The 27,500-nt window shown below is 45.1% G+C and overlaps 1 protein-coding gene across 1 annotated transcript in view; it reads left to right on the top strand.

The window, feature by feature from the left end:
- Window positions 1–27,500, top strand: part of LOC310792517 (voltage-dependent calcium channel subunit alpha-2/delta-1) — a gene marked incomplete at both ends in the record, with an annotated part of 92,594 nt that overhangs the window by 58,661 nt on the left and 6,433 nt on the right. Inside the window, 19 exons of the mRNA XM_083654198.1 lie at window positions 90–170; window positions 2,694–2,768; window positions 8,507–8,578; window positions 9,119–9,190; window positions 10,223–10,284; window positions 10,824–10,900; window positions 15,302–15,362; window positions 15,498–15,589; window positions 17,610–17,691; window positions 18,432–18,494; window positions 19,133–19,236; window positions 19,746–19,835; window positions 19,959–20,026; window positions 20,164–20,202; window positions 21,066–21,137; window positions 22,922–23,074; window positions 26,443–26,495; window positions 27,202–27,257; window positions 27,467–27,500. The exon at window positions 27,467–27,500 is cut by the window's right edge and continues 87 nt beyond it. Of these exons, the coding sequence (XP_083510324.1) occupies window positions 90–170; window positions 2,694–2,768; window positions 8,507–8,578; window positions 9,119–9,190; window positions 10,223–10,284; window positions 10,824–10,900; window positions 15,302–15,362; window positions 15,498–15,589; window positions 17,610–17,691; window positions 18,432–18,494; window positions 19,133–19,236; window positions 19,746–19,835; window positions 19,959–20,026; window positions 20,164–20,202; window positions 21,066–21,137; window positions 22,922–23,074; window positions 26,443–26,495; window positions 27,202–27,257; window positions 27,467–27,500 (1,406 nt within the window). The remainder of the gene's footprint in view (window positions 1–89; window positions 171–2,693; window positions 2,769–8,506; window positions 8,579–9,118; window positions 9,191–10,222; window positions 10,285–10,823; window positions 10,901–15,301; window positions 15,363–15,497; window positions 15,590–17,609; window positions 17,692–18,431; window positions 18,495–19,132; window positions 19,237–19,745; window positions 19,836–19,958; window positions 20,027–20,163; window positions 20,203–21,065; window positions 21,138–22,921; window positions 23,075–26,442; window positions 26,496–27,201; window positions 27,258–27,466) is intronic.

The raw sequence follows: 27,500 nt of genomic DNA on the forward strand, positions 1-27,500 counted from the left end.
GCATGAACGCATGGTGGCATGTGGGGTCAACAACAGTGGGAGCCCATATAATATTCTTCTCATCCTTTTCTCCTCATACGTTCTCTTAGCACCAGAACCAGTTGATTCTTGGGGTTATGGCGATTGATGTGTCTCTGGATGACGTCAAGAAGCTCACGCCACGCTTCACAGTGAGTTTATCACACACACACATACACACGTGCACGTGCGCACACCATGCGCGTAGCCACGGGTGCGCTAGGGTGTGCAAATGCCACACAGACAGGCCACTGGCGCACCCAAAAAAATGGGGTAAAAAAAGTGTTTTGTTTTGTCTGCAAAACACATGTCAACGCTGTCATGCACTGTGTCCAACTGTCCGCTGCCCTATGTGCCCCGGAGCATCATGGGAAGCTAGTTAAGCTGTCGTCCACGTAAAGTAAACAAATGCAAGCACAGCAGCAGCAGCAGCAGCAGCAGCGCCAAATCAGGAAGACATGAAACAAAGCTCGCTTTTAAGCTTTTTCGGCAAAGGCGAGAAACGAGGAAGAAGATGACTCGTCGTCACCCTCCCCCTCAACAAGTGCGGATTGTAAGTGCACCCGTTCCCGCACCTGTATTGGTGGTGTACAGTGGAGAACAGACAGATGATGATGAAGAAGATGATGCAGCCGAAACAATGACGTTAACAGCGGGGAACGCAGCCACCAACACACCGGAGGTTTGTGGCCAGAGGACACTGACGCTACAGATCTCTCTGCAGTAGACGAACATGCCAACCAAATTTGCGTTCTTTCCCGACTAGAACACTCATTGGAAAAAGTAGGTGAGACTTTTTTGAGATACTAAACAAAGTGGTTTTAAATACAATTTAATTGACTGTTTCTACCTGCTAATAATGAGTGCGAAAGGAGCAAACAACACACAAATATTCCTCTAAATCTGGTTTGAAAAGACCAATGGTCCGCCCCCTGGCACACCCTGGCTTTCTGTGGCACACCCAATGAGCCGAGTCTGGCTACGCTACTGGCGCACACACACACACACACACACACACACACACACACACACACACACACACACACACACACACACACACACACACACCAGTCTTGGGCCTATATTCAATAATATTGAATACCGTGATATTTGCCGCCATATGCAATATTTCTTTTTACCAATATTGAATATTGATTTATTTTATTTATTGATTTATTTTGCACAGTTTTGCACAATCTGCCCTGCTTGCCGAGTCCGACCCCTCACTGGTTACTGTACTTACTGTAGCAGGAACTTTTAACTGTTATGACAGTCTAAAAGTCTAAAAGTCTACATTCTAAAAGTGCTTCACATCTTACCTACCTCAGTAAATGAGATCATTAACGAGGATATCTGTGATTTCTATAGTGTCTCTAAATGCCCCTGGTGAGGGTGTGGCATAGTGTCCATCACGTGTTACGACCCCATTCAATTCAAAATGAAATCATTGATATGCCCCACCTCAGTTCACTCCCATATCAGGTGACAATGCTACGATAAAAAAAATACAAGCAAAATGTTTTTTTACTTAGCCTACTAAAACTAAATTATTTCATTGTCATTTGTTTACTTGGATTTCATGACATGCTATCTGTGTTTCCACCTAACCCCCATAAAAACAAAAAGAAATAAAAATCAAAAGAAATAAAAACTCTGATGATAATATTAGTCTCGCTGGCCAGCCTCCTCTCCCTTCCGAGGAGTCTGGCGCCACAGGTCTCCATAACTGGGATAAACCCTCCCCTGCTCTACTCTGCTCTCTCATTCGAGCGACTGTTTCAGTCGCTGCCGGATGTCCGCTCCCCGCTTAAGAAGCTCTGTCATTGGCTCCGACCATGTCAATCAGAGCGGCTTCCGCTCCCTCCTCCCTGTGTGTCGCTGTAGTGCCCTGCGGCCGCAGTGAAAACAACAACGCTAACTAGCTAGCAAGCTAAGGGCAGAAACCTACACGCTAGCTCATTGCTACACGCTGAAAACGGCAAGTTGGATTGTTGGAAACTATTTTCAAAGGGCACTGCCGCTAAGCGCTGCCCATCGCAATCCCACTATGGAGACCCGCCGCGCCAGACTCCTCGGACAGAAAGGGAGAGGAGGCTGGCCAGCGATACTAGATAATATTGACTATCGTAATGAGTAATGATATCGCTCAGGAGATACAGGTATGCATCGGGATATAAAATTTGGGATTTCGCCACACACGCACGCACGCAAGCACGCACGCACACAAGCACGCACGCACGCAAGCACACACGCACGCACGCACACACACACACACACACACACACACACACACACACACACACACACACACACACACACACACACACACACACACACACACACACACACACACACACACACACACTTATCAAAACAAGTCAGTTGTGATATCCCTGCCCAGTGTGTTTTTCTCCCTCTGTCTCAGTTACTGAGTGATGTGATATCATTAGATGTGTCATTGTGTGCTGACATCTTTGTGAAAACCACGCACACATGAAAAAGTCCCAATGGCTGACGACACCCCTTTCCTCGCACATCACATGCTTTTAAGACCACTGAGGCCTTCTTTTACGCACGTCGTATTAACGGCCATTACAGTTGCCTCAGCATCATAATACTGCACATTGCCAAGATGTCTTGATATGTCTGTGGTTTCCCTCCTCTTTGTTCTTCAGATCGGTCCTAACGGATACTACTTTGCTATTGATCCCAACGGCTACGTCCTGCTTCACCCTAATCTCCAGCCAAAGGTATGACATGTTATCACTGTGTTTGGCTCTGCATATCTGTGTGTTGAAACATTATATTGTCATCTGAATAGCCCACATGGTTACACGCCAACCGTTTGAATAGACTGTATTAGCTTTCAATTCAATGAATAATATGCAGGCTAGCAGATGGGCACAGGCTCCTTTCAAACTTTTCCATGTGCCGTCACCTCATCAATCTTGGTAGAAGATGAAATTCATCCCCCACTTAAGAGGACGACTTGATAGCATCAGTCCTCAGATGTCAGCGAGAAGGTCACTCATTACCATGTGACTACAGTTATGTGGACTTGGCAGCAAACGGGCATATATGTTTTTAGAATGACGCATAGAAAGAGGCTGCGTGACACGTAGTACAGTCAATGCATTTCAAAGGGGGGAAACCCACCCTAAAACAGGATTTCACATTTGTTCCACCTTGAGACCTATTTGCTCGGAATAAGTCACAAACGTGCTCTTACAAATCTAACTGTCAAAGATCATTAGAGTGATATCAATGATGTTCAGGGCAGCTCAGATTCAACGTTGAACTGCGTTTAAATACTAGTGAGTGTGTTCACAGTAAATGCACATTACTATTACATTTATATTCAGGATTATTCTAATATAAAAGGTCAGTGCTGCCGCCCTCGGCACTGCGTATCGTGACCTGCCAGAAGACCTCTGTCTGAGCATTTGTAGAATAGAATAATAAATGCAACAGCATTCTTAGCCACCGGGCACGTATTGAGATGCGACCTAGCAGGGATTAGCCATGACCCGGCGAGGGGTCCCCAACCACCTTTTGGCTCAAGTCCCGCCCCCCAGCTCATCGCCCGTTAGCCCGAGGCGAGCATGGCTTTGACAGGCCGCCGAGTGGCTAGCCATGTGCTGCCCAGGCCTGAGTTCTGTGTTTGGGGTCGTAGCGCTTTGAGGGGGGGCCCCCCTCTGGATCTTGGAGGGTGGCGCTCCCCGAGGACGACTCATATCCCATCCATCCAGCCGCAGCCCTTCACACTTTAATCCACAAAGACACACGCTCATGGATCCAATCTCATCAGCCAGCCTGGGACACTTAACCCTGACCAAGGCAGCACACACTCAGCCAGTGTGTGCCTGTGCCTGTGCAGTGTGTTTGTGCAGTCACTGTGCACAGACATGGCTGTTTATGTGTCGAGGCTTTCAAAGGAAATGTTCAAAGTGGTGTGGCAGTCACCTCTGTCAGGAAGACAGTGGACAGAGACAACGGTGGGCTCTGTGGTTGTGGTGGCTGTGGCTGTGCTGAAACAGGCCGTGACAAACCTCTCCAATATGAAGTTGTTCTCCCACAGAAGCGCCCTATGCATCTTTTTACTGAACCGCCCCATGTATCTGAACCACCCCGTGCATCTGAACCACCCCGTGCATCTGAACCGCCCCATGTATCTGAACCACCCCATGCATCTGAACCACCCTGTGCATCTGAACCACCCCATGCATCTTTCATTGAACCGCCCCATGCATCTGAACCACCCCATGCATCTTTCATTGAACCGCCCCATGCATCATTCTGAACTGCCCTATGCATCTGAACCAGCCCATGCATCTGAACCGCCCCATGTATCTGAACCACCCCATGCATCATTCTGAACTGTCCTATGCATCTGCACCACCCCATGCATCTGAACCACCCCATGTATCTGAACCACCCCATGCATCATTCTGAACTGCCCTATGCATCTGAACCACCCATGCATCTGAACCACTGCATGCATCTTTCACTGAACTGCCCCATGCATCTGAACCGCCCCATGCATCTGAACCACCCCGTGTATCTTTCTCTCATCTTCCTGCTAGAAAAGGATCCGTAACAGGAAGCTCAGGCTCACTAATAAGTATGCAGTCACCTTCCATGAGGTGAGACAAAGTAGAGCTAGAGCACAGAAGTAGATGTAAATAGTTATACTATAATAGCTATTACTGTAAACATGTTGACTTTCCTGTAGAGCAGTGCAATAGATTGAATTTACAATAGAAATAATAGTCACCATAGGACCACGGTCCGCTACATCACTTAAAATTATTGAGTTTTAAAATCTCCTTTTAATACCATATTACATTTTCTCCTTCCTCCCTTCCTTCCTTCCTCCCTTCCTTCCTTCCTTCCTTCCTGGAATTCCCCTAAACTGAAGTGATGGTGTTTTCTTCTGTTGCCTATGATGATCACTTTTTTGTTTATGTGTTTATTTTTGACATGGGAAATGTCAAGTGTGTGTGTGTGTGTGTGTGTGTGTGTGTGTGTGTGTGTGTGTGTGTGTGTGTGTGTGTGTGTGTGTGTGTGTGTGTGTCTGTGTGTGTGTGTGTGTGTGTGTGTGTGTGTGTGTGTGTGTGTGTGTGTGTGTGTTTGTGTGTGTGTATGTGGGGGGGGGGCGCGCACGCGCATGCTTGGGTGTGTGTGAGATGGGTGGGACTGAGAGGAAGTGACAGATGCCGGTGATAAGCCAGAGTTTCCTCAAAAACGAGCCAGTCTCTCTCTCTCTCTCTCTCTCTCTCTCTCTCTCTCTCTCTCTCTCTCTCTCTCTTTCATGTCCGTGATTCTCTGAGGACAATGCAGCAATCTCCCGTTAGCGTTAGTTTTCCCTCTCATCCCCTGGGCTGTGTGTGTGTGTGTGTGTGTGTGTGTGTGTGTGTGTGTGCGCTGTGAGGCTCTCATACTGCAGGGCCAACTGCCAATCACTCATCGTCTCATTGGCTCAAGCAATCGGGGGAGCGTGGGAATACCGATAGTGACCTTTGCACATCCCCCTCTCCTCCCTCCTTCCTCCTCCCTCCTCCCTCCTCCCTCCTCCCTCCTCCCTCCTCCCTCCTCCCTCCTCCCTGGCTCTTTCTGTATTTCATTACCTTTGTACAGAAAGCACATTTTGTATTCATCACAGAAATCCGCCCCATGTTTTATTATTGACACCTGCACCTACCTCACTGCATCTTCCTGCTCACAGACAGGGTTTCTCTCAGTCACTCCTTCTCTCTCATCACCTCACGTTCTCTTTCCTCCATTGATGTCTTGTTTCTGTTTGCTGTGCCACATTCACATGTTCCTTCTTTTAACCTTCTCTCCTCTCCTCTTGTTGTGCCCGTTTGATCTTTTATTCTGTTAGTGCTGCCAGGAACTCATCTTTTATTCTTTCTTTTCACATTTTCATGTTGAGACGCTTCATCTTCATCATCTTTCTTTTGCTTCTCCATTTTTTCCTCTTTCGCTAATCATCAAATGTAAGGAACTCGATTCTTATTCTCATTTAATTTGTTCATTCTTTCATTCATTGTTTTGCTCATCCATACTGATTCACACTCCATCTAACACTAGGTCATTGTCCAAGCGCAACTTGGGCCCTGGCTGTGAAATGAAATTATAATTAAGATACAAATGGCAGGGTATCCGGGTAGTGTAGCGGTAGATTCCTTGCCTACCAACACGAGGGTCGCAGTTACCTCCGGCTTGGTCGGGCGTCCATACAGGCACGATTGGCTGTGTCTGCGGGTGGGAAGCCGGATTAGGGGTATGTGTGTCCTGGTCGCTGCACTAGCGCCTCCTCTGGTCGGCCTGTTCGGGGCGGAAGGGAACTGGTGGGAATAGCGTGATCCTCCCACGTGCTACGTCCTGCCGGGGAAGCTCCCTGCGGTCAGGTGAAAAGAAGTGGCTGGCAACTGCGCATGTGTCGGAGCATGGTGCTAGTCTATGGCTCTCCCCAGATCGGCACAGGGTGGAGCAGCGACCGGGGCAGCAGGGGGAAATTGGCCAAATTGGGGAAATCAGAAATGGCAGACAAGATTGTGTCCCTCCTCTAAAGACAGACACGTTGGCTCCTGCAATTTACAAATGCTCTCGCCTACCCATCTGTACTTCAGATGCGGGATATCCACCCATTTCCGCACTTGTGATTGGTCGAATACCTTCGAAGGTGGGTATCCGCTCATTTCCCCACTTGTGATTGGTCGAATACCATCAAACTTACCATCGTTTTCCCCCCCCTCCTTTGTAAGATGACAACTTCCTCTGTCCAAATTATAATGAGCAGAAGTACAGAGTGTCTCTGGAGCATTTGAAGATTGTGGAAGTGATAGACTGGCTTTCTCTATCCCTCCCTTGAAAGCTCAAGTAGATGTTCACTTTTCAGAGATGCTTCACCGATAAAAACAAGAAATCCAACATCTACCATCTGTGCATCAACGCCACATAGGCTCCTGCTGTGTCACAGCAAGTGTGTCTTACAGCACAGAGTTGGTGAACTTTGCCTGTGTAGGGTCTAGTGAACAAACGCTCTGCAGGACAGACTCGTATCACATTGCATGTACTGTTGTTTTATAGAGAAGCACTATATTACTGCTACCATTTTATACCGCCATAAAGCCACTCAGACGTATAGGGTTTTTAAGAGAGGACATTAATAGGCTCGGTGTCACTTTGTATCAAATCTGATTCAGCTGGGCCTGCTATTATAGATGTGTTGTCAAGACGACGCCATCTGTTGGCCTCTATTTTCCAATATCCTGGAGTGGGTTTGATTTGTGAGGGAAGGGAAATGTTGATTGGCATCAGTCCTGAATTTGGATAGAATTGGACATTATGGCTGAAATAAGTAAAGTCTACTACAGTATATCTTCATTTAATGGAATTGCGTTAGAAAGATGTGGAGTAGTATTTCTCTCTGTGGCCAACTGTCAGGGTAAGAGACTGACTCTGAATAACAGCAGTTAAATGGTCTACTGTGTTTTTTAAAACGTTTTACTGTAACAACTCAGCAGGCTTCAGATAGACTTATATCAATGTACTTTATGACATAATAACATTTGCCTCCAGCTAAATGGCTGAAATAAACCGTTCCAACTTGTAATAGGTCTACATTAAAGGATTTTTGTTTGTTGTTCAGTAACACTTTACAGAAAGAGTAAATTGCGTATTAAGCATTAACTTAACTAACCTTTAATTAACAGCCTTGGTCGTAAGCTTACTCTAACCTTAACCTCATGGGACTTTGCTTTGTGCTTTGTGACTTTTGTCTGTGAAAAGCGCTGTATAGATATAGATATAGGTATATATAAATAGAATTTACTTACTTACTTCATGACTCAAGCCAACCACACCTTAGTTAACATGAACACCATTCGTAAATGATTACTAGACACATTACTGTTACTGTTCATGCTAAGCTCAATATGTAACTACTTTACTTGAATAAAACAGCTTCTAAATCATTTTGATGGTACACTGACTTCTTATAGGGAGAATGGCGCAGGTATCTTTCCCAATCTGTGCCCCGGTCACCTGTTACTGTAGTAACGAGGCTCTGGGACGTAACATAACGTAGCTATTCTTGAATAAAACAAGTTGATACAACAACGTTTGGTGATATTTAGAGCTTTTTTCTTCTTCCAGCGTATCAGTTATTAAACACTACAGAGAGGTTAGCAAAGTAGAGAGTAGCCTACAAACAGAAACAGTCAAATAAGGCTGATATCTGAACGTACAAACGGGAAAGTAGCTAGCATAGTTAGCATCCTGTGATTACCACTTGTGGCAGCAGAGGCCGCCATTGCTCCTGCTAATCAAATTTCTACACCCATAAGCATTAACTAACTGTTAATTAATGTACCCTTATGTAAAGTGTCACCAATGTGTCATTATGTAGTTGATGTGTGTGTGTATAGTATTGTGCTGACTCATACAGTATCTCCAGCTAAACTCATCATCCTTTTCTCAGAATCCTAAATTCCAGGAACCTGTCACCCTCGACTTCCTGGACGCAGAGTTGGAGAATGACATCAAAGTGGAGGTAGCTATGCAGGCTATGCACACACACACACACACACACACACACACACACACACACACACACACACACACACACACACACACACACACACACACACACACACACACACACACACACACACACACACACACACACACACACACACACACACACACACACACACACTCACTCAAGCAAAGGTACAAGGGTGGATGAGTGCACAGACAAGCAGCCAGGTGCCGGATGTCTCATGTCTCCTCATAAAGCTGTCATGATCGGTCCCCTACTGTGATTTACTTACTGTCACTAACTAGTTATGAGATAGAAGGTTTTTAAATCAGCGGATAGCCAATGAATCACACCCAATGAGACTGAAAACCCCTCTGTGTGTGTGTGTGTGTGTGTGTGTGTGTGTGTGTGTGTGTGTGTGTGTGTGTGTGTGTGTCTGTGTGTGTGTGTGTGTGTGTGTGTCTGTGTGTGTGTGTGTGTGTGTGTGTGTGTGTGTGTGTGTCTCTCTCTCTCTCTCTCTCTCTCTCTCTCTCTCTCTCTCTCTCTCTCTAGATCAGGAGAATGATGATCGATGGTGAGATAGGCGAACAGACCATTGAGACTCTGGTGAAGACTCAGGATGAGGTAAGACAGAATGAGGGGCTTATACAGCACGCTATCTTGGGGTCCCACAAACTCCAAGATCGTTAGTTAATTAGGATGAATTTGCAGATGCCTCCCACCATGCATCTGCCCTGCACCTAGTCTGCAACAGTGCCGCAGTGTACTTGTACTTGTTATGAAATTTGTTGTAAAAAAAAAAAAATCCAGAAGAACTACACTGCAGCGTTTCATGCAGTGAGAAGTGAGCAATATCAATATACTGTAGTGTATTTAAAAATGATTAAATAAGAAGTGACAACACTGCAATTCTTCTGGTTACTTACTGTATACTCTCTCTTACCTGTAACTGCTTCAGCCAATGCAACAGATATTTAAGTACCAGTCCATTTAAATGGTTAATATGAAACATGTGTCTCAGACAAATAGTATGAACATTTGATCCAATAGACCGATAAATACTTTTATCTAACAGACAGATAGCATGAAGGTTTTACCTAATAGCCTGATAAATGGTTTATCTAATAGAGTGATAGTATAAAGTGTTTATCTAATACGGTGGTTCTTAATTTGGGGTCTGGGGACTACCAGGGGTCCTTGAGAGGGTTCCAGGGGGTCCCCAGAAAATTGATAAATTGTTAAACGTCACCATTATTTCCATGTATAAAAAAATATATAACGCACACTTGAGAAGGAGTTCTCTCTAATGTGACCTACAATATAGATAACGTTAGTCATGGAATTCTGGACAACATCATATCTAACAATACAAATATTCTTAGGTTTGGGTCAGGGAGACAAACTCTTATCATATGGGGGTCTGTGGCCCTAATATGGACTAAATTAGGGGTGCTTTATATGGAAAAAGGTTGAGAATCATTGATCTAACAGACTGATGATGGTTTTATCCAAGAATAGTTTGTATCCAATATGAAGGTTTTCTATAGCCGAGATCAAAACCTGGAGCATCCTGTGTTATTCCTACTGTCCAGTATGCCATGAACCATGACATCTCCTGAGCACTTCTGAAGGTCAGTATCTGTGTGTCTTTGACAGAGGTATATAGACAGAGGAGTCAGGACCTACACCTGGGCACCAGTCAATGGAACAGATTACAGGTGAGCCCTCTCAGCCACATGGGCAGATACTGTACACCAGTGTTATACTATTTAGTCCATAATACTATCATTATGTTTCATTGAGGCAGTAAAGAACCGTTTTATTGTGTTTACTGCCATTACCTACCGAGAGTTCTCCAGTCGATAGAGGATACCATTTAAACCACTCTCTAGTCTCTTATTATGGCCTGAAACGTGTTCAGCATCTCCTTGTTGAATGAGCTACTACATATAAGAGATTTCTTTTTGGTCATTTTACATGCTGCATAATATTTATGTAAATAGGCATTTTCATTTTCATGCAAATGTGCATTATCACAGGCAGAGCATCTGAGACGTATCCCATGTTTTTACCATCTCCAGGTAAAAAATGTGGAAACATCAAACAGTTTTATTATTGTTTTTGTGACTAAAAGCACATTTATTGGACTGCAGATGATGGATAATCAGTTTTCCAAACACATCAACAACTCTTCCAAACAACCTCCATCCTCAAAGTTCTATGTTTTCACCCATCTCATCCATGTTCCTCTCTCCAGCCTGGCCCTTGTTCTGCCTAAATACAGTGAGCACTTCATTCAAGCCAAACACGACGACGACATCAAGCAAGCTACATGTGAGTATGGCCGGCGTCTGCTGTCACGTTGCTGTACAGTCGGCAGTGGGCACCAAACTGCAGACACACTGTATACAGTACGTACGTTGGGAGGGTCATTTCCTCCAGTAGCTCCACTTGCTTTAAACTTCCTGCTCCTAGCTGGAGCCGCTCCTTTGTATTTGCTCATCAGATCAGTTGGCCTCTACACTGATTTTCCTTTGTAGTGGAAGCCACTGGTCAGATGGCCTGCTGCACTCCCACACATGCCCAGCCCAAACACACTGCCTCTTTTCATCTGCTCCGCTGCTGGCTGCATGTTCCTCTGCTCTCCCCCTCTTCTCATCCCTCCGCTGGCCCTCCTCTTGGCTCGGGAGCAGACGAAACCTCCCTTACCTCCCCAGGCTCGTTATCGCCTCTCTCTCCAAACTTTTTCACTGCACCCCCCCCCCCCCCCCCCTCCAGTGCACCCCCCCCCCTTTTCCACTAGATTGTCTGATTCTGTGTCTCCGCCCTCTTTTCTTTCATGCCACCTTTTTTTCTGAAGGCTAGCACAGGACAACATGCTACCAACAGCCTAACATGCTCCTCTCTAAGTCCTGCATCTCTATCAGTGTTCAATGTCCTAATGAGAGCTTGGACCCTCTTTCTCTCTCTCTCTCTCTCTCTCTCTCTCTCTCTCCCTCTCCCCCCCTCTCTCTCTTTCTCCCTTTCTCCCCCTCTCTCTCTTTCTCCCTTTCTCCCCCCTCTCTCTCCCTCTCTCCCTCTCCCTCCCTTTCTCCCCCCTCCCCCTCTCTCTCCCTCTCCCCCCTCTGGGCTGTAAAGCTGTCTTCACCTCTTTCTCTTTTTCCCCTCTTTAGTATCCCTCACCTCCTCCCTTCCTTCTCCTCTTCTCCAACGTATTGTTTTTTTCCTCTGGCTGTGCTTCCCAGGCTCACTCACTCTGCCTGCTTCTCCTGACAGCCATCAACATCTAATAGTTGCTCATAACTCAAAGGGAGACAACCCATGCACACACACACGCACACACACACACACACACACACACACACACAGACACGCATGCGTGCACGCACACACACACACACACACACACACACACACACACACACACACACACACACACACACACACACGTGTGCAAACAATCATATTTTTTCTGTTTATTCCAAATTGAATTTGATACAAGTTATTCTCCCTTGTCTCCTCTCCTGTCCTGCTTCTACTTTGGAATCTTACAGCTTCTTCTTGGGGCAAGTAGTCATTATTCTTCTGTATTTCTCCTGCCAACCAATGCTACACTGCACAACCCTGTCTGTCTTCCCCTCTCTGTCTCTGTCTCTCTGTCTTCCCCTCTCTGTCTCTGTCTCTCTGTCTTCCCCCTCTCTGTCTCTGTCTCTCTGTCTTCCCCTCTCTGTCTCTGTCTCTCTGTCTTCCCCCTCTCTGTCTCTGTCTCTCTGTCTTCCCCCTCTCTGTCTCTGTCTCTCTGTCTTCCCCCTCTCTGTCTCTGTCTCTCTGTCTTCCCCTCTCTGTCTCTGTCTCTCTGTCTTCCCCTCTCTGTCTCTGTCTCTCTGTCTTGCCCTATCTGTCTCTGTCTCTCTGTCTTCCCCTCTCTGTCTCTGTCTCTCTGTCTTGCCCTCTCTGTCTCTGTCTCTCTGTCTTCCCCTCTCTGTCTCTGTCTCTCTGTCTTCCCCTCTCTGTCTCTGTCTCTCTGTCTTCCCCACTCTGTCTCTGTCTCTCTGTCTTCCCCTCTCTGTCTCTGTCTCTCTGTCTTCCCCTCTCTGTCTCTGTCTCTCTGTCTTCCCCTCTCTGTCTCTGTCTCTCTGTCTTCCCCTCTCTGTCTCTGTCTCTATATGTCCTCCCCTCTCTGTCTCTGTCTCTCTGTCTCTGTCTCTCTGTCTTGCCCTCTCTGTCTCTGTCTCTCTGTCTTCCCCTCTCTGTCTCTGTCTCTCTGTCTTCCCCTCTCTGTCTCTGTCTCTCTGTCTTCCCCTCTCTGTCTCTGTCTCTCTGTCCTCCCCTCTCTGTCTCTGTCTCTCTGTCTTCCCCCTCTCTGTCTCTGTCTCTCTGTCTTCCCCTCTCTGTCTCTGTCTCTCTGTCCTCCCCTCTCTGTCTCTGTCTCTCTGTCTTCCCCTCTCTGTCTCTGTCTCTCTGTCTTCCTCTCTCTGTCTCTGTCTCTCTGTCCTCCCCTCTCTGCATGTTACTTATGTGGATGGATGTCTGGCTGGATGGGACCATATGCTTATCTCATAATAGGATTTGATGTGATTTGATGTGCGCTATGGGGTTCACCATTTGATACAAGCACGATAGGATCATAATAAAAAAACAAAAGTTCAACGACAACCAAAGTATGGCTGTGCATCATTATGTTGATTTCTGAGACACAAATCTTTCTAGCCATGTCATTGGCTTGTTAGAATGTAAAACAGCAGTTTAAAAATGTAATTAAAGCACACATGATAATTCTGATGGAGAGGTTGTGAAATTGTGATGGTCGGATGCATGGATGGATGGATGGATGGAAGGAAGAAAGTCTGACTGTGGAGTTATGAACGCTTAATGATGGCTTTAGAGATGGATCAGTGGGTGGGCTCTTTGATCATGGAATATAATTAGTGGAGAAAGACTGGTTCAGCACATAGCCATCTGGCTTTAGCGGGTTTCCTTATCACTTTGATGTGATGCCATAAGCATAAACGGCTGATGGAGCAGTTATTCCAGCAGATGAGATTTTGACTGGATCTCTCTGCCTCTGTATCATTCCCTCGCCGCCATAAAGAGTCTGTCAGTGCGCCATAAAGCCTGTCGGAACGTTTACGGGCCTGTTAAAGAAAGTAACACACCATGCCTGACTGCCACAGACTGCTCTGATAGGTGCCTGACTGCCACAGACTGCTCTGATAGGTGCCTGACTGCCACAGACTGCTCTGATAGGTGCCTGACTGCCACAGACTGCTCTCTGATAGGCAGAGTGGGGACACTCACCATCTCTGTAGCACGGCCCGTCTAGAGTTTCACTCTGGAGCCAGACCACCAGTACCTCCATCCATCTTACCGCTTCCCTCCAGTAGGTGGTTTCCTGCAGCCACTGTCCCTCCTAAAGCATCGGGGATGTTCCCGAGCCAAGGCTGCTGATGATGGACGCATTCAGATCTTTCATCGTGACGATGAAGGAATGCTGTGTGTTTAGTAGAGCGAATTATTAATGGGGTTGAATTAGCGTCGGGTCCATCTGTGTGTGAGAGAGAGAGAGAGAGAGAGATGGTGATGGACAAGTGAGGAGCGCCACCCGGCCCAGTCTATAGAGAGACACCACCACAATGAAACCCGCCCGTAATGTTTTATGTGGAGGAGGTTGTTTCATCCTGCACCAGATTTCCATGACCCCGTCGAAGCTCTCAGCCCTTAGTAATAGATTTCGCAGACTGCACAAACTCCCCGACAGCATGACTTTTTTTTAACGTCCAAGATGGCTTCATTTTAGGAGAGCGGCGACTGATGCTCATTGATGCTTTTATGAGATAAGAAAGGCTAGGCATCGTTTTTGAATGACGTCCAAAGCCAGGGAGGACACGGCACGCCATAGGAAGGCATTCAGTGAACATGTCTTTTCTTTGGACACAGTGTCTCATTGCGTGCCTATGCTCTTGTCTCCCTCTGGTCACTTCTCGTGGGCCACATGCATGTACATATAAGCCTTTGAGACGTTGAGACATTTTGTCTGGTGGCTCTCAAATGAGCATCTCTCTCTGCTGTACAGGGCTGCCTGCTGTGGGACTTGTGTGCTGCTACTTTGCAACAGTTGCAAAGGACTTGCATCATGTGTCTGAAGCTTTTTTACATCACTTTCTTCTCACTCTACAATCTGACTCTAAACTCTTCTCTTTTCCTCTCACTGGGGTCACACAACAGGGCAAGAAGGCAAGTATTTATCACTCCTTTAGTTTCTTATGCCTCCATAACTGCTGCTCCATCCTACTCTCTACCCTTATCCAGCACCTCATATCTGTCATATCCAATTGTGTTGTGTCCAATCGTGCGTGTGCATGCGTGTGTGAGTCCATTTATTCTGACCACCAGCATTTCCTAAAGTTCAACATGGCCATCCATTTACTACCTTTGTAGTCCTACTTACTCTTATGTGTTATGGTTTTTTTTGCTCTGTTAATTGTGATCAATGTGATTTTATCTTGTTTTGTAAAGCACATTGTAACCTTGCTTGGAAAAGTGCTACAGTATATACATAATGTTTTTTATTGTTATTATGAATATGTGAATTCATACAGCACTTTCAACATGTTATGTATGTAGCTGCCAGCTTTCTGAGGACTAGCCTAATTAGCAGGAACATGTATTGTGGAATGCTTCATGATCTGATAAATGAAGGTCCTAAAGCGTTGTGTGTGTTTGTATTTTATAAAGCCATGGAGACCATACAGCCAGAGAGGTTTGATGAGTTTGGTCACACCTTCATTGCTCCCAGGTGAGTGTTCTTCCCGAGTCGTGGCTCCCGGACTGAAATGTTGTAAAAGATGATGAACTGATGATCTTTGTGAAAGACACTCATTAGTGTTGCTGTATGCACTGATGATCACTACAGCAATATTGTTTTCTTCAGGGTGTACTGCAAGGATCTGACGGTGTCAGCCAACAACACCGAGTTCCTCCTCGACTTCAACCAGTACATTGAGAGGAACACGACACGTGCATGTGAGTCATCCCTTCATTTTTGATCTCACTGGATACACGCATGCCTGTTCTGATGTCAGCCTGCTGTATCTCGGTATGAATATTGTAAAACCACAGGCCCACTCAAGGTCACCTCAATCAATAACACGTGCGTCATTATGAGTGTGTAGTTATGGAAGTGTATGTGTGTAGCTGTGTATGTATACGAGTGGGTTTTCCCCCTCTGATATCATGATGGTGATATCACTTTGGTCATTTGATTAGTACGGTGACATCAGCCTGATGGACTTGAGTTTCCTAGAAGCCTCATGTTGTCACCACGTCTCCACTGACTCATGAAGTTTGATGTGTTATCATTCTAATGGATCTTACTACCATGCAGATAATGGCTCTAGGTATCCTTCCATCTCGTCCAAGGTCACGTCATATATTTCTCTACATATTATTAGTTAATGCATTTCTTGCTGCTGTGTTGCTGCGATTTTGCTCAGAGAATGCTTATACAAAGTTATGGACCTGGTTTAACTGAATGCTTAGGGAAAGTTGTGTTTAAGAATTCGCATTTAAACATTAAACGCTAGATATTTAATTGATAAAAAGTACACTTTCTCATACTTGTAGTTTTTCATAAATATCTCCTGACAATGGAGGTTGAACTCACTACTCTGGCATCATCTCACTCACACCCTAAAGCTACACCAGCCAATCTCTCACACATCTCCTGCTCTCTGACTGTCTATAATGGCTGCTCAGCCTCAGAGACGGCCTACACCAGGCATGTCCAAAGTCCGGCCCGGGGGCCAATTGCAGCCCGCGGACCGATTTTAAGTGGCCCTCGGCTTGTCTCTCAAAATATACTATATGTGGCCCTCCCTCCACACAGTATTGGTAAATCAAGCAAGTTCAATTTGCATTTTTCCATTCGCCTAATGATGACAGCACTATCATAGTTTGTAGACAAGAACCATGTAGGAACAACACAGGCAGAACTAATGTTTTCAGATGGTAAACAAAATCCTTAGAGTACAATTTTTACAACCCATACCCAACCCATGATGCGAGAAGCAGCTGGCTTGATATTTGCACATTATCTAATCTGGCCCCCATTCAAAAGGTTTTGGACACCCCCCTGGCCTACACCAACAGCTTTCACTGCTGTCTGATTTCCTGACAAGTACCATGAGATCAACCTTCTCCCTTCATTCATCCAGGGAGGGATTTGGCTCTTCTGTAGCCTCCTGCTTCACATTCATACCATTCATCATATTCACGCTTAGAGCCTGTCCAGTACTTCTGCTGTTGGCCAGTGGAGCAATTATGGGTGAAAATGCCTTGCTCAAGGGCACATCAGTGGTAGTTCTTGAGGGAGCTGAAAGTATGACTGATTCAATTTCCCTGCCCAGATTTCCCCAAATGGGCCAGGGATCTGAACTGGCAACCTTCCTTCTTCAAAAAGTCACCTAAGGCTATGTGTCCACATAGTGTTTGTCAGCATCTTTTGGGTGTGTAAAACTCACTAACCAGCTGTTGGCACTTCTAGACTGTTAGCAAGCTAATGTTACTAATGTAGCTTTAAGCAGACAATACAGTGTTGTAGAACAAGCACGGTTTACGTATAACGTTAATCCATACTGCCTTTATGATCGCTGTAGTACCTAATGTAAATTCAATGATTAGCCCACAAGGTCCGATTACCCCATCGCCACTTTGACTTTCCCATGTTGTTGCTATGGCCGGTATGGGAAAAGCGGTTCACGTCACCGAGCGCTTTTCTGAAGTTTAACATTTCTGAACTGTTGAGAGCGCTCCGCTCTGATGGAAAAAAAAAAAACGCTGGCTGCTTTCCTGCAGCCTTTTGTGCACCTTGCGGACGATTCCCATTGCTTTTTAATGAGGAAAGTGCGCTGGTGCTGACTGAGAATAAAACGCTGTATGGACAGACTGACGACCACTACGCCCTTCGCCACTCTTCTCTCTTCTAAACAGTGTTAACATCGAAAGTCTTCTTTTTCAAACGCATCTAACCTGGTTGAATCTGTAGGTAATGTGTCCCTGGTGAGTCGACTGATCCTGGATGCCGGACTGACATCTGAGCTGGTTCAACTTTGGAGGGAACAGACAGTGTGAGTAGATTTCTGCTGCACCATATTTACACATAGCGTGGAGGACTCTGACTCGAGCAATGCAAATCAGAGTTCCTCTTGTTTCCCCCTCACAGTATTTAACTGCATTTTGTTAATGTAGAGGAAGAAAAGAAAAATGTTGTTTTTTCCCTAGACACTGTGTAAACATCTGCGTTGCATCCACCCAGTAACGTAGCATGGCTGGTGGTTATCCACACACCGTTTACTGTAGCAGTTGTGTTCTCTTTGCTCTGCATGATTTGATCATGTCCGATGAAACGTGATGAAAACAAGGCACAGAATGCGCCTCACACCCAACCATACCGGGCTTTGCCAAGACATGTTGATTTGAGATGAGAGTCAAGTAATTAGATCAGTGTGTTTCCCTTTATGGTGTGCCCACTTGTCTGAAATAATCCACATTAAGACTTTTTTGATACACACTGAACATGCAGGGGCGCACACACACGCACACACACACACACAACAAACACATGGACATATATTGTATGCACACACACTAACGCACAGTACAGTCTCTCTGTTCAGCATTAGGATATACGGTATAGAGACAAGTGACTCTGTGAATAAAACAATTTGTTTTGAAATCTGCTCGCAGCCTGTTCCTTAAGTAAGGCCATGCTGCATTCGCAAACATGCACACTCTTTCCAATCTGATTATCTTCTCGCTCTGTGATTCACTTTGATGTTTGATTGGCTGGTGTTTTCCATGTTCTCAGGGATGGGATAGTGGCCAGGTTTGTAGCCACAGATGGAGGGATCACAAGAGTCTATCCCAGAAGGTAATCTCCCTGCATACATCTCACTTTCTCCTTGACTTGTACTTTGACAGTGTTAGTTCTGGCCCTGGTCGAAGCGGCACGTCAGCGGTCGCCCAGATATCTGATGGTGTAAATGTGTGAGATGAAAGTGGATACAGATGACTGAGTGCTCTTAGGTTGAGCTAATTCTGGCTACTCTTCTCACCTGGTCCACTGGGTTCCTTTCCAGAACATGGAGGATTTAGATGTTTTCAAATTAACTCGCAGAGCCTGCCAGGCCAGCACAGGACACGGTTCAAATCCATATATCCAGCAGCCAAACGCAGCTCTCATTTTCCTCAATTTACTTTTCTTTGCTACTTTCATCCATATGAAATTCAGCCGTTCCATTCGGTTAGATGACACCATTCCAGTTGGAGATGGATGCATATTCCTCTCAACTATAAAACTTGAAATACAATCTCTTATTGCTTTTACTGGATCTCATCCATGTCATACATCCATTGCTTTGGGTGTGACTCATATTTTGACGACTAAAGTCTGGCTGCAGATTTGAATTTCAATTGCTCTAATACATCTGCTTCAAACACATTTCGTCTGTGTTTTATGCCCATAACGGCCCCATATATTAAGTTACGTGAGTGTGTTAACGCTTTCAGCGCCGGGGACGAGTGGATCGAGAATCCCGAGACGTACGAGTCCAGCTTCTACAAGAGGACCCTGGACAATGAAATTTATATTTTCACCGCTCCATATTTCAACGGTAAGCTTCCCCGATAGGTTTGCTTTGCGTGTGATCTGGTGTGCGTGACCATCTTCAGTGTGGTCTGGCAGTGAGCCTATCCTCCTCTCTCTTTGGAACGTCGTTCCAGCTCAGCTGCCAATGATCTCACTCTGGAGGCCTCTCTGATACCGCCACTCTTCATCCCTCTCCTTCTCCCCTCTTGTGTCCTCCACTACTCATCCCCACCCCTCTCCTCTCCTTGCCCTGAATATACTCCCTGTTATCTCCACTGATCTGTCTAGCAGACATCAGCGCTGTAACTTAGCGGTAGTTACACTTGACTGCATTAACACATGTACTGGCTTCACGGACTCCACTTGTGGAAGAGCACAAGGCAAGCGGATTAAAAAAATGTGTGGAATTTCTTGCAATCGATTGTGACTCTTCCAAATAAGTACAATTCAAATGCTTTAATGTTCACTATGTACTGTTAAGCAGGATTTCTGCACAATTGCCATGATTGCTGTCATCTCCCTCTTGTATTGCAGCAGAGAGCAGGGAGTCTGGCTCCGAGTCAGGTATTCTGGTGAGCAAGGCTGTGGACCTCATCATCGATGAAGTCAAACTCAAACCAGCAGGTCAGTCTTGCCAATGACCAGACGGGGCCGTCACCTCATGTCATACACAATCCACATGAAAAGACTCATTCACTGAAATAGTATATTTCCATAGTTCATGTTTTTTTTTCTCCCTCCCTGCAGTGGTGGGAGTGAAACTCAACGTCACATCCTGGATGAACAGTTTCATGAATGCTACATTGAAAGTGAATGTAAGTCATGTTTGTATATTTTGTCCACCACTGTGTTGTAGTTTGCACTCATAATCCTCTTGGCACTATTTCTGTTATACTTTCAGCTATTAGTGTATACGCTATTTCATTCCTCGTTATGTGATCCCCCCCTTCAGTGCAAAGATGAGATCTGTGGCTGTCTGAGGAATGATAAGGTACAGCAACCAGACTCTTGTTGTTACAGTAGAATTTGTTTTAGATACAATTTATCTGATAGCTAAATTTTGGTCATATCAACATATATTCTTATTAAAGACTTTCCTATCTTTCTCAAATATAAACAATCCTATTGCAGCATCAAAATACATACCGTATAACATGTTTAGCTGTCACATATTGTCTGTCCTCATGTAAAAATCTAATTATATATATATATACAGTATATATATATATATATATATATATATATATATATATATATATATATAAATGTCTTCACTGCCAACCACTACGTAAGCAAATCCAGCGATGGGGAGACATTGTTTCAACAGGTGGCAGTATACTACAAATACTGAAACAGGAGAGTTTAAAGGAGAGTATAAAGTGTCACTCTAAAATCATATGCTTTCACTTACAAAAATGATTGCTGGCGTTAAGTAAATCGTGTTACGGGTTTCTATTAATTATTACGTTAAACATTCATTTCCTCAGTTTGTTGTGCTGCATAAAACACACAATCATGATCAATAGTCAAGAATCTAGATTCAAACATGCAAGAGACATACTACAGACATACTAGAAACATAATAGTTGTGGTCAGTCAAGGACAAGTGACCCACATCCTTTTGCACTTCACCTACAGTTTTTACCACATATCTTGATTATCTTCCGTGATATGTTTTGTCTTTGTGGTATTGCCATACCATATAGAAAGCTAAGACCTTTGTGTGTCTTTGAAAAATAGACTGATGAATTTCATGTGTTGTGGTAGCAGAAATGTATTCATTGCATTTTTTTGTATCTTTATTTAAGAAGTACTTCATACAATATTATAACTGTTTATCTCTTCACTCTGCAGCATGTGGACTGTGTGATCCTGGATGATGGGGGTTTCCTTCTCATGTCCAATCAAGAGGAGTATATTACCCTGGTGAGTTAGCTTCAGCTTATGGTAGCCATGTGTGTCTACCTGGGCGAGGGCAATGTATCTGTTGGCTTCCTCCAGATGATTAGTGATGGTGAAGATATAAATCATCAAATCATATAAATCATGAAACAACATACTCTGAAAACTTCAAACAAGCATTTGCCTGTAATCAGGCTTTAGATACATACCTGGCTCTTCTCTCACCTCTGTCACAGGAATCCATCAATCACTTGTAGAGGTCAGATGAAGGTCTTATGGCTCAGCTAAGTTATGAGCATGGTGAGATGGTGTGGAGGGCTTTGAACGCTCAGGCAGGACAGTAGTACATCCATGTCTCCAGTAAAGTCCAACACAAGCCACTGGAGGAGGATCAAAGAGAGGATGTTCAGGGCTTCCCAGTCGGTCATGGTAGCTGCGGTGAAGTCGGTCCCCTGGGTGCGCCAGCGGTCATCTCCGCTATGATAACTCGTTACTGTTACAGTTCCCCGTGTGTCTATGATATGATATACAGTGAGTTTGGATACCTTCCATGACAGTCAGGACGATAGGACATCTGCTGTTTGACCTTTGACCCTTTTAAATGTATGAGTTTAAGCATATGTGCTGTATGTATAAGCGTCCTGCAATCTCCTTTTCACATTGCGAGTGATACATTTTGTGTTTTTTCCCTCAATATTTTATTTTGTAATTGTATAATTTTCAGAACATCAACAAACATCAACAAACAATCTCAGATACGGGAAAAGAAAAAAAAGGGAAAAAACATACATAATACAAAAAACAAAAACATATACATCGACACTCCAATATCATGATATGGTGCCACCAGCCGCACAAGGTGCTTACGTGCCCGCAAGAGATGCTGTGCATGGGATCTCACACAAGGGGGTCCATGAGAGACCAGCCGGGCGAGTCCCCCGTCGCCCCCTAACCTCGTCAAGGTAGGCCAGAAACGGGTCCCAAATAGTTAGAGATCTCTTAAGTGAGTTGGTCCTCGGGAACCTGAGTCTCTCCATCCGTATAACAGAGGTCATGTCCGCCAACCACCGCTGAAAAGAGGGTGCAGTGGGGGACTTCCATTCCTGCAGAATGAGTTTATTGGTGACAATTGTCCCCTGTGTCGGAGATTGTTGCACAGCTGTAGTTGAAGTCGAGAGAGGACTCTGAGCAGCCGGAGATTGAGAGTTCTGCCTCCAGGTTATTTTGTAGGCCTCAGAGTGATACATTTGGTGTTTGACGGAATGATGAAGGATTTGTGACAGTTAAAGGGAAAAACACCACCTAGTGGACGGTATGTGAGTTTGTAATCACACACTATGGATTAAATGCAAAATCAGGATCTTTATTGACATCGGGAATAGGCTCATGAGGCTGTAGGCAGAACACGTACTGTAGCTCATGATGCTCTTCAATAAAGATCAGTGACGGACTGGCCATCTGGCATTTGGGCAAATGCCAGAAGGGCATTTATATATTTATATTCGCCCTGAAACACATTTACTGTAAGTGCCTCAATGCTGAAATCTATCTAGTATGGCATAATTTAACATTTTTGGTAGCTGTTCCTAGATGTTAGGTGGTGTTAGGTAGAAATGCAGGGAATTTAAATTTAAATTAGAATTTCTTTTTCGTGGGGGAAGACCCCCAGACCCCCCTGCCAATTATGTACCTTGACTCTGTGTTTCTCTGGTGTGTGTGCGTGTGCGTGCGTGTGTGTGTGTGTGTGTGTGTGTGTGTGTGTGTGTGTGTGTGTTTGTGTGTGTGTGTGTGTGTGTGTGCGTGTCTAGATAGGTCAGTTCTTTGGCGAGGTGGACCCTGTGCTGATGATCAACCTGGTCAACACCTCTCTGTACTCCTACAACAAGACCTACGACTACCAGTCTGTCTGTGACCCTGAGAAGGACAGCAAGGCCGCCGCAGGACCGCGTTCCGTTTATGTGGTGAGAGTCTCACACCAAACACTCTCTATCACAGGTCATTATTGTACACACATGACCACACACAACCTGTCTGACACCAAGCACTCTCTATCACAGGTCATTATTGTACACACATGACCACACACAACCTGTCTGACACCAAGCACTCTCTATCACAGGTCATTATTGTACACACATGACCACACACAACCTGTCTGACACCAAGCACTCTCTATCACAGGTCATTATTGTACACACATGACCACACACAACCTGTCTGACACCAAGCACTCTCTATCACAGGTCATTATTGTACACACATGACCACACACAACCTGTCTGACACCAAGCACTCTCCATCACAGGTCATTATTGTACACACATGACCACACACAACCTGTCTGACACCAAGCACTCTCTATCACAGGTCATTATTGTACACACATGACCACACACAACCTGTCTGACACCAAGCGCTCTCTATCACAGGTCATTATTGTACACACATGACCACACACAACCTGTCCCACACCAAGCACTCTCTATCACAGGTCATTATTGTACACACATGGCCACACACAACCTGTCTGACACCAAGCACTCTCTATCACAGGTCATTATTGTACACACATGACCACACACAACCTGTCTGACACCAAGCACTCTCTATCACAGGTCATTATTGTACACACATGACCACACACAACCTGTCTGACACCAAGCACTCTCTATCACAGGTCATTATTGTACACACATGACCACACACAACCTGTCTGACACCAAGCACTCTCTATCACAGGTCATTATTGTACACACATGACCACACACAACCTGTCTGACACCAAGCACTCTCTATCACAGGTCATTATTGTACACACATGACCACACACAACCTGTCTGACACCAAGCACTCTCTATCACAGGTCATTATTGTACACACATGACCACACACAACCTGTCTGACACCAAGCGCTCTCTATCACAGGTCATTATTGTACACACATGACCACACACAACCTGTCCCACACCAAGCACTCTCTATCACAGGTCATTATTGTACACACATGGCCACACACAACCTGTCTGACACCAAGCACTCTCTATCACAGGTCATTATTGTACACACATGACCACACACAACCTGTCTGACACCAAGCACTCTCTATCACAGGTCATTATTGTACACACATGGCCACACACAACCTGTCTGACACCAAGCACTCTCTATCACAGGTCATTATTGTACACACATGACCACACACAACCTGTCCCACACCAAGCACTCTCTATCACAGGTCATTATTGTACACACATGACCACACACAACCTGTCCCACACCAAGCACTCTCTACCACAGGTCATTATTGTACACACATGACCACACACAACCTGTCTGACACCAAGCACTCTCTATCACAGGTCATTATTGTACACACATGGCCACACACAACCTGTCTGACACCAAGCACTCTCTATCACAGGTCATTATTGTACACAGATGACCACACACAACCTGTCTGACACCAAGCACTCTCTATCACAGGTCATTAGTGTACACACGTGACCACACACAACCTGTCTGACACCAAGCACTCTCTATCACAGGCAGAGTTGGGGTCCGTTACTCAAAAAAGTAATATATTACACATTACACATTACTTTCAAAAAAAGTAATGCCTTACTTTACTTGATTACTCCCTGGAGAAAGTAATTCGTTACACTACTCGTTACATTACTTTTGCGTTACTCCGTAAGCCTGAGATGCATTGTCACGTAATTTGCCAGTTAACAATACAACATTAATCCTTACATATATGCCCATATATTAGCACAAATCTCTATCGTAATAAGGTAGGTTGCAAAACTTTTCCTGTCTGATGGTGGCTGTCCGTTCCCTGCCATCTGTATTTTGCTCAATATTTTTCTGAAAAATTGCGATTTCATTCTACTGTTGAAACTGGCAACATTTCCTCTACCATGTAGGAGGAGGCAACACGCCTGTCCATCTCTGATTTTGATGTTACCTGGTGAAAAGCAAGCTGTTGCTGCTTGCTTGGGGTCGAGGCAGGCGACTCAGCTTGGGTCTGCAAGACTGCAACCAGCTTTGTGTTAGCATGTTTTCACTGCAGATGCTTTGAGAGGTTTATGTCGTAGGCTACCGTAGCTAGCTGCTTCTGTCCAGGGCGTTTGCAGTTTTACATTCTTGTCCTTCCGCGCAACAAAAACTTGTTGTAGAAGACGGCGCTTTTTGGCAGATTGCTGGCAGACTATTACGGAACATACGCACTGCGCCCACTTCACTATAAGAAGTTGTATTTACAAGGGGTATTTACAGACCCCATCGCTGCATGTGGGTTTCTCTTATGGTTTACGTTTACATTTAATTTAATTTAATTTAGTCCAATATTCAGATATTCCAGAATTGCATGTTGTGTTAAAATACATATTATTTATATCTAACACTCTTTAGCCTGATTTAATTGTAAAACAGAGTGTAAAAAGTTATGCAAAGCCTTCTGGGAAATTTGACCCGTGGAAGAGGAAAGTGGGCGGAGTTCCCAGCATGCCCTGGGGGTACTGTGTTTTTGTGTCAATTGTTTGTTTGTCAATGTGTTTTGGAGGTTAAAATGATTTATTGTTCTATATGTATGATGTTAGTTATCTGATAAGCTATGTGTCGACTAATAGTGCTGTTCTGCATGCTAATACAAAGTTGAAATGTTGGCACCATGGGTGATTCTGCTGTGCAGTTAAGTGACCCGTCTGATGGGACACAAGATCTGCTATTAAAACGGAGATCTTTTCTCTCTAAACTTGTCTTGCTACTACGCATGTAACGAGGTAGCGTTTGATTAGTAACTGTAATGTGATTACTGCACTTAGGTACAGTAGTGCCTTACACTACTCGTTACCGACAAAAGTAATGTGATTACATTAACGCGTTACCCCCAACTCTGATCACAGGTCATTAGTGTACACACGTGACCACACACAACCTGTCTGACACCAAGCACTCTCTATCACAGGTCATTATTGTACACACGTGACCACACACAACCTGTCTGACACCAAGCACTCTCTACCACAGGTCATTATTGTACACACATGACCACACACAACCTGTCTGACACCAAGCACTCTCTATCACAGGTCATTATTGTACACACATGACCACACACACAACCTGTCTGACACCAAGCACTCTCTACCACAGGTCATTATTGTACACACATGACCACACACAACCTGTCTGACACCAAGCACTCTCTACCACAGGTCATTATTGTACACACATGGCCACACATTTAAATTTCCCTTGGCTTGAGCTGCTAGATTTTTTTACATCTGAACTCTACAGTACATGACTTTCTCCTGCCGTCTCTCTCCAGCCGACCATAGCAGACTTGCTGAGCATCGGCTGGTGGGCCTCCAGTGCTGCCTGGTGAGTGTGTGTGTGTGTGTGCGTGCGCGCGCGCGTGTGTGTGTGTGTGTGTGTGTGTGTATGTGTGTGTGTGTGTGTGTGTGTATGCGTGCATGCGTGCGTGCGTGCTTGCACACCCATGCGTGCGTGCGTGTTTTGGAGTGGGGTTGCTTTCAGAGTCGTATAATAGGAGAGTTGCGACATCTCCATTCACTCGAATGGACCAGTTTTTTACCTCACAATAGTTCCCTGAAGTAAGGTTCTGGATTAAGCAGCGCTGTCGAGTTGCAGCAAAATGGACTGTTTGTGATGTACTTTGAAAGTGTATGACGTTTTAAAGAATCAAATTGTATATGATCAGCTTTATTTTAGCATTCAAACGTAGCGCGAGCCCCCTTCCTGGCTATTCATTGGCCACTGAGTCACGCATTTTGGACCTCCGCTGGCGCCACTCTCTTACTAGATTGCTCTGGTCGTTGCATTTGTACTTTAGTGTAGGAGTCGGCATGGGAGGACATTACGACATCACTTCCTGTATGACTGTCCACCTGCATTATGATCTGCTATTAAAATAGAAATGACTGCTAGATCCCATGGCCTTTACGACAACAATGCGCCCAGCCCAGACAGATGTCTGCTTGTTATTGAACAGTGTTTGGCGGCTCCTGAAGGTAAACGAGTGCACTGACTCACCCTCCCTGACTCATATGGTCGTTCTCTCTGTCAGGTCGATACTCCAGCAGCTCTTCTTCGGTCTCATGTTCCCCAGCCTTCTCCAGGCAGGTGAGTAACAGAAGGTGGCATTGTGTCAACTGTAACCTTCAGCACAATGTTTAGCTCCATAATGCATGCTTTGATGTATTTTAATCTCAGCTCTCTCTCTCTCTCTCCCCCCGTGTCCTTCACCCTATCTCTTTTGTTCTACGCTCTCTCTCCCCCCCCCTCTGTCCTTCACCCTATCTCTTTTGTTCTACGCCCTCTCTCCTCTCCAGCAGATGAAGACATACCAGACGCCATGTTTAAGGA

This window comes from Poromitra crassiceps (assembly GCF_964638095.1).
Source record: "Poromitra crassiceps genome assembly, chromosome: 18".
NCBI lineage: Eukaryota > Metazoa > Chordata > Actinopteri > Beryciformes > Melamphaidae > Poromitra > Poromitra crassiceps.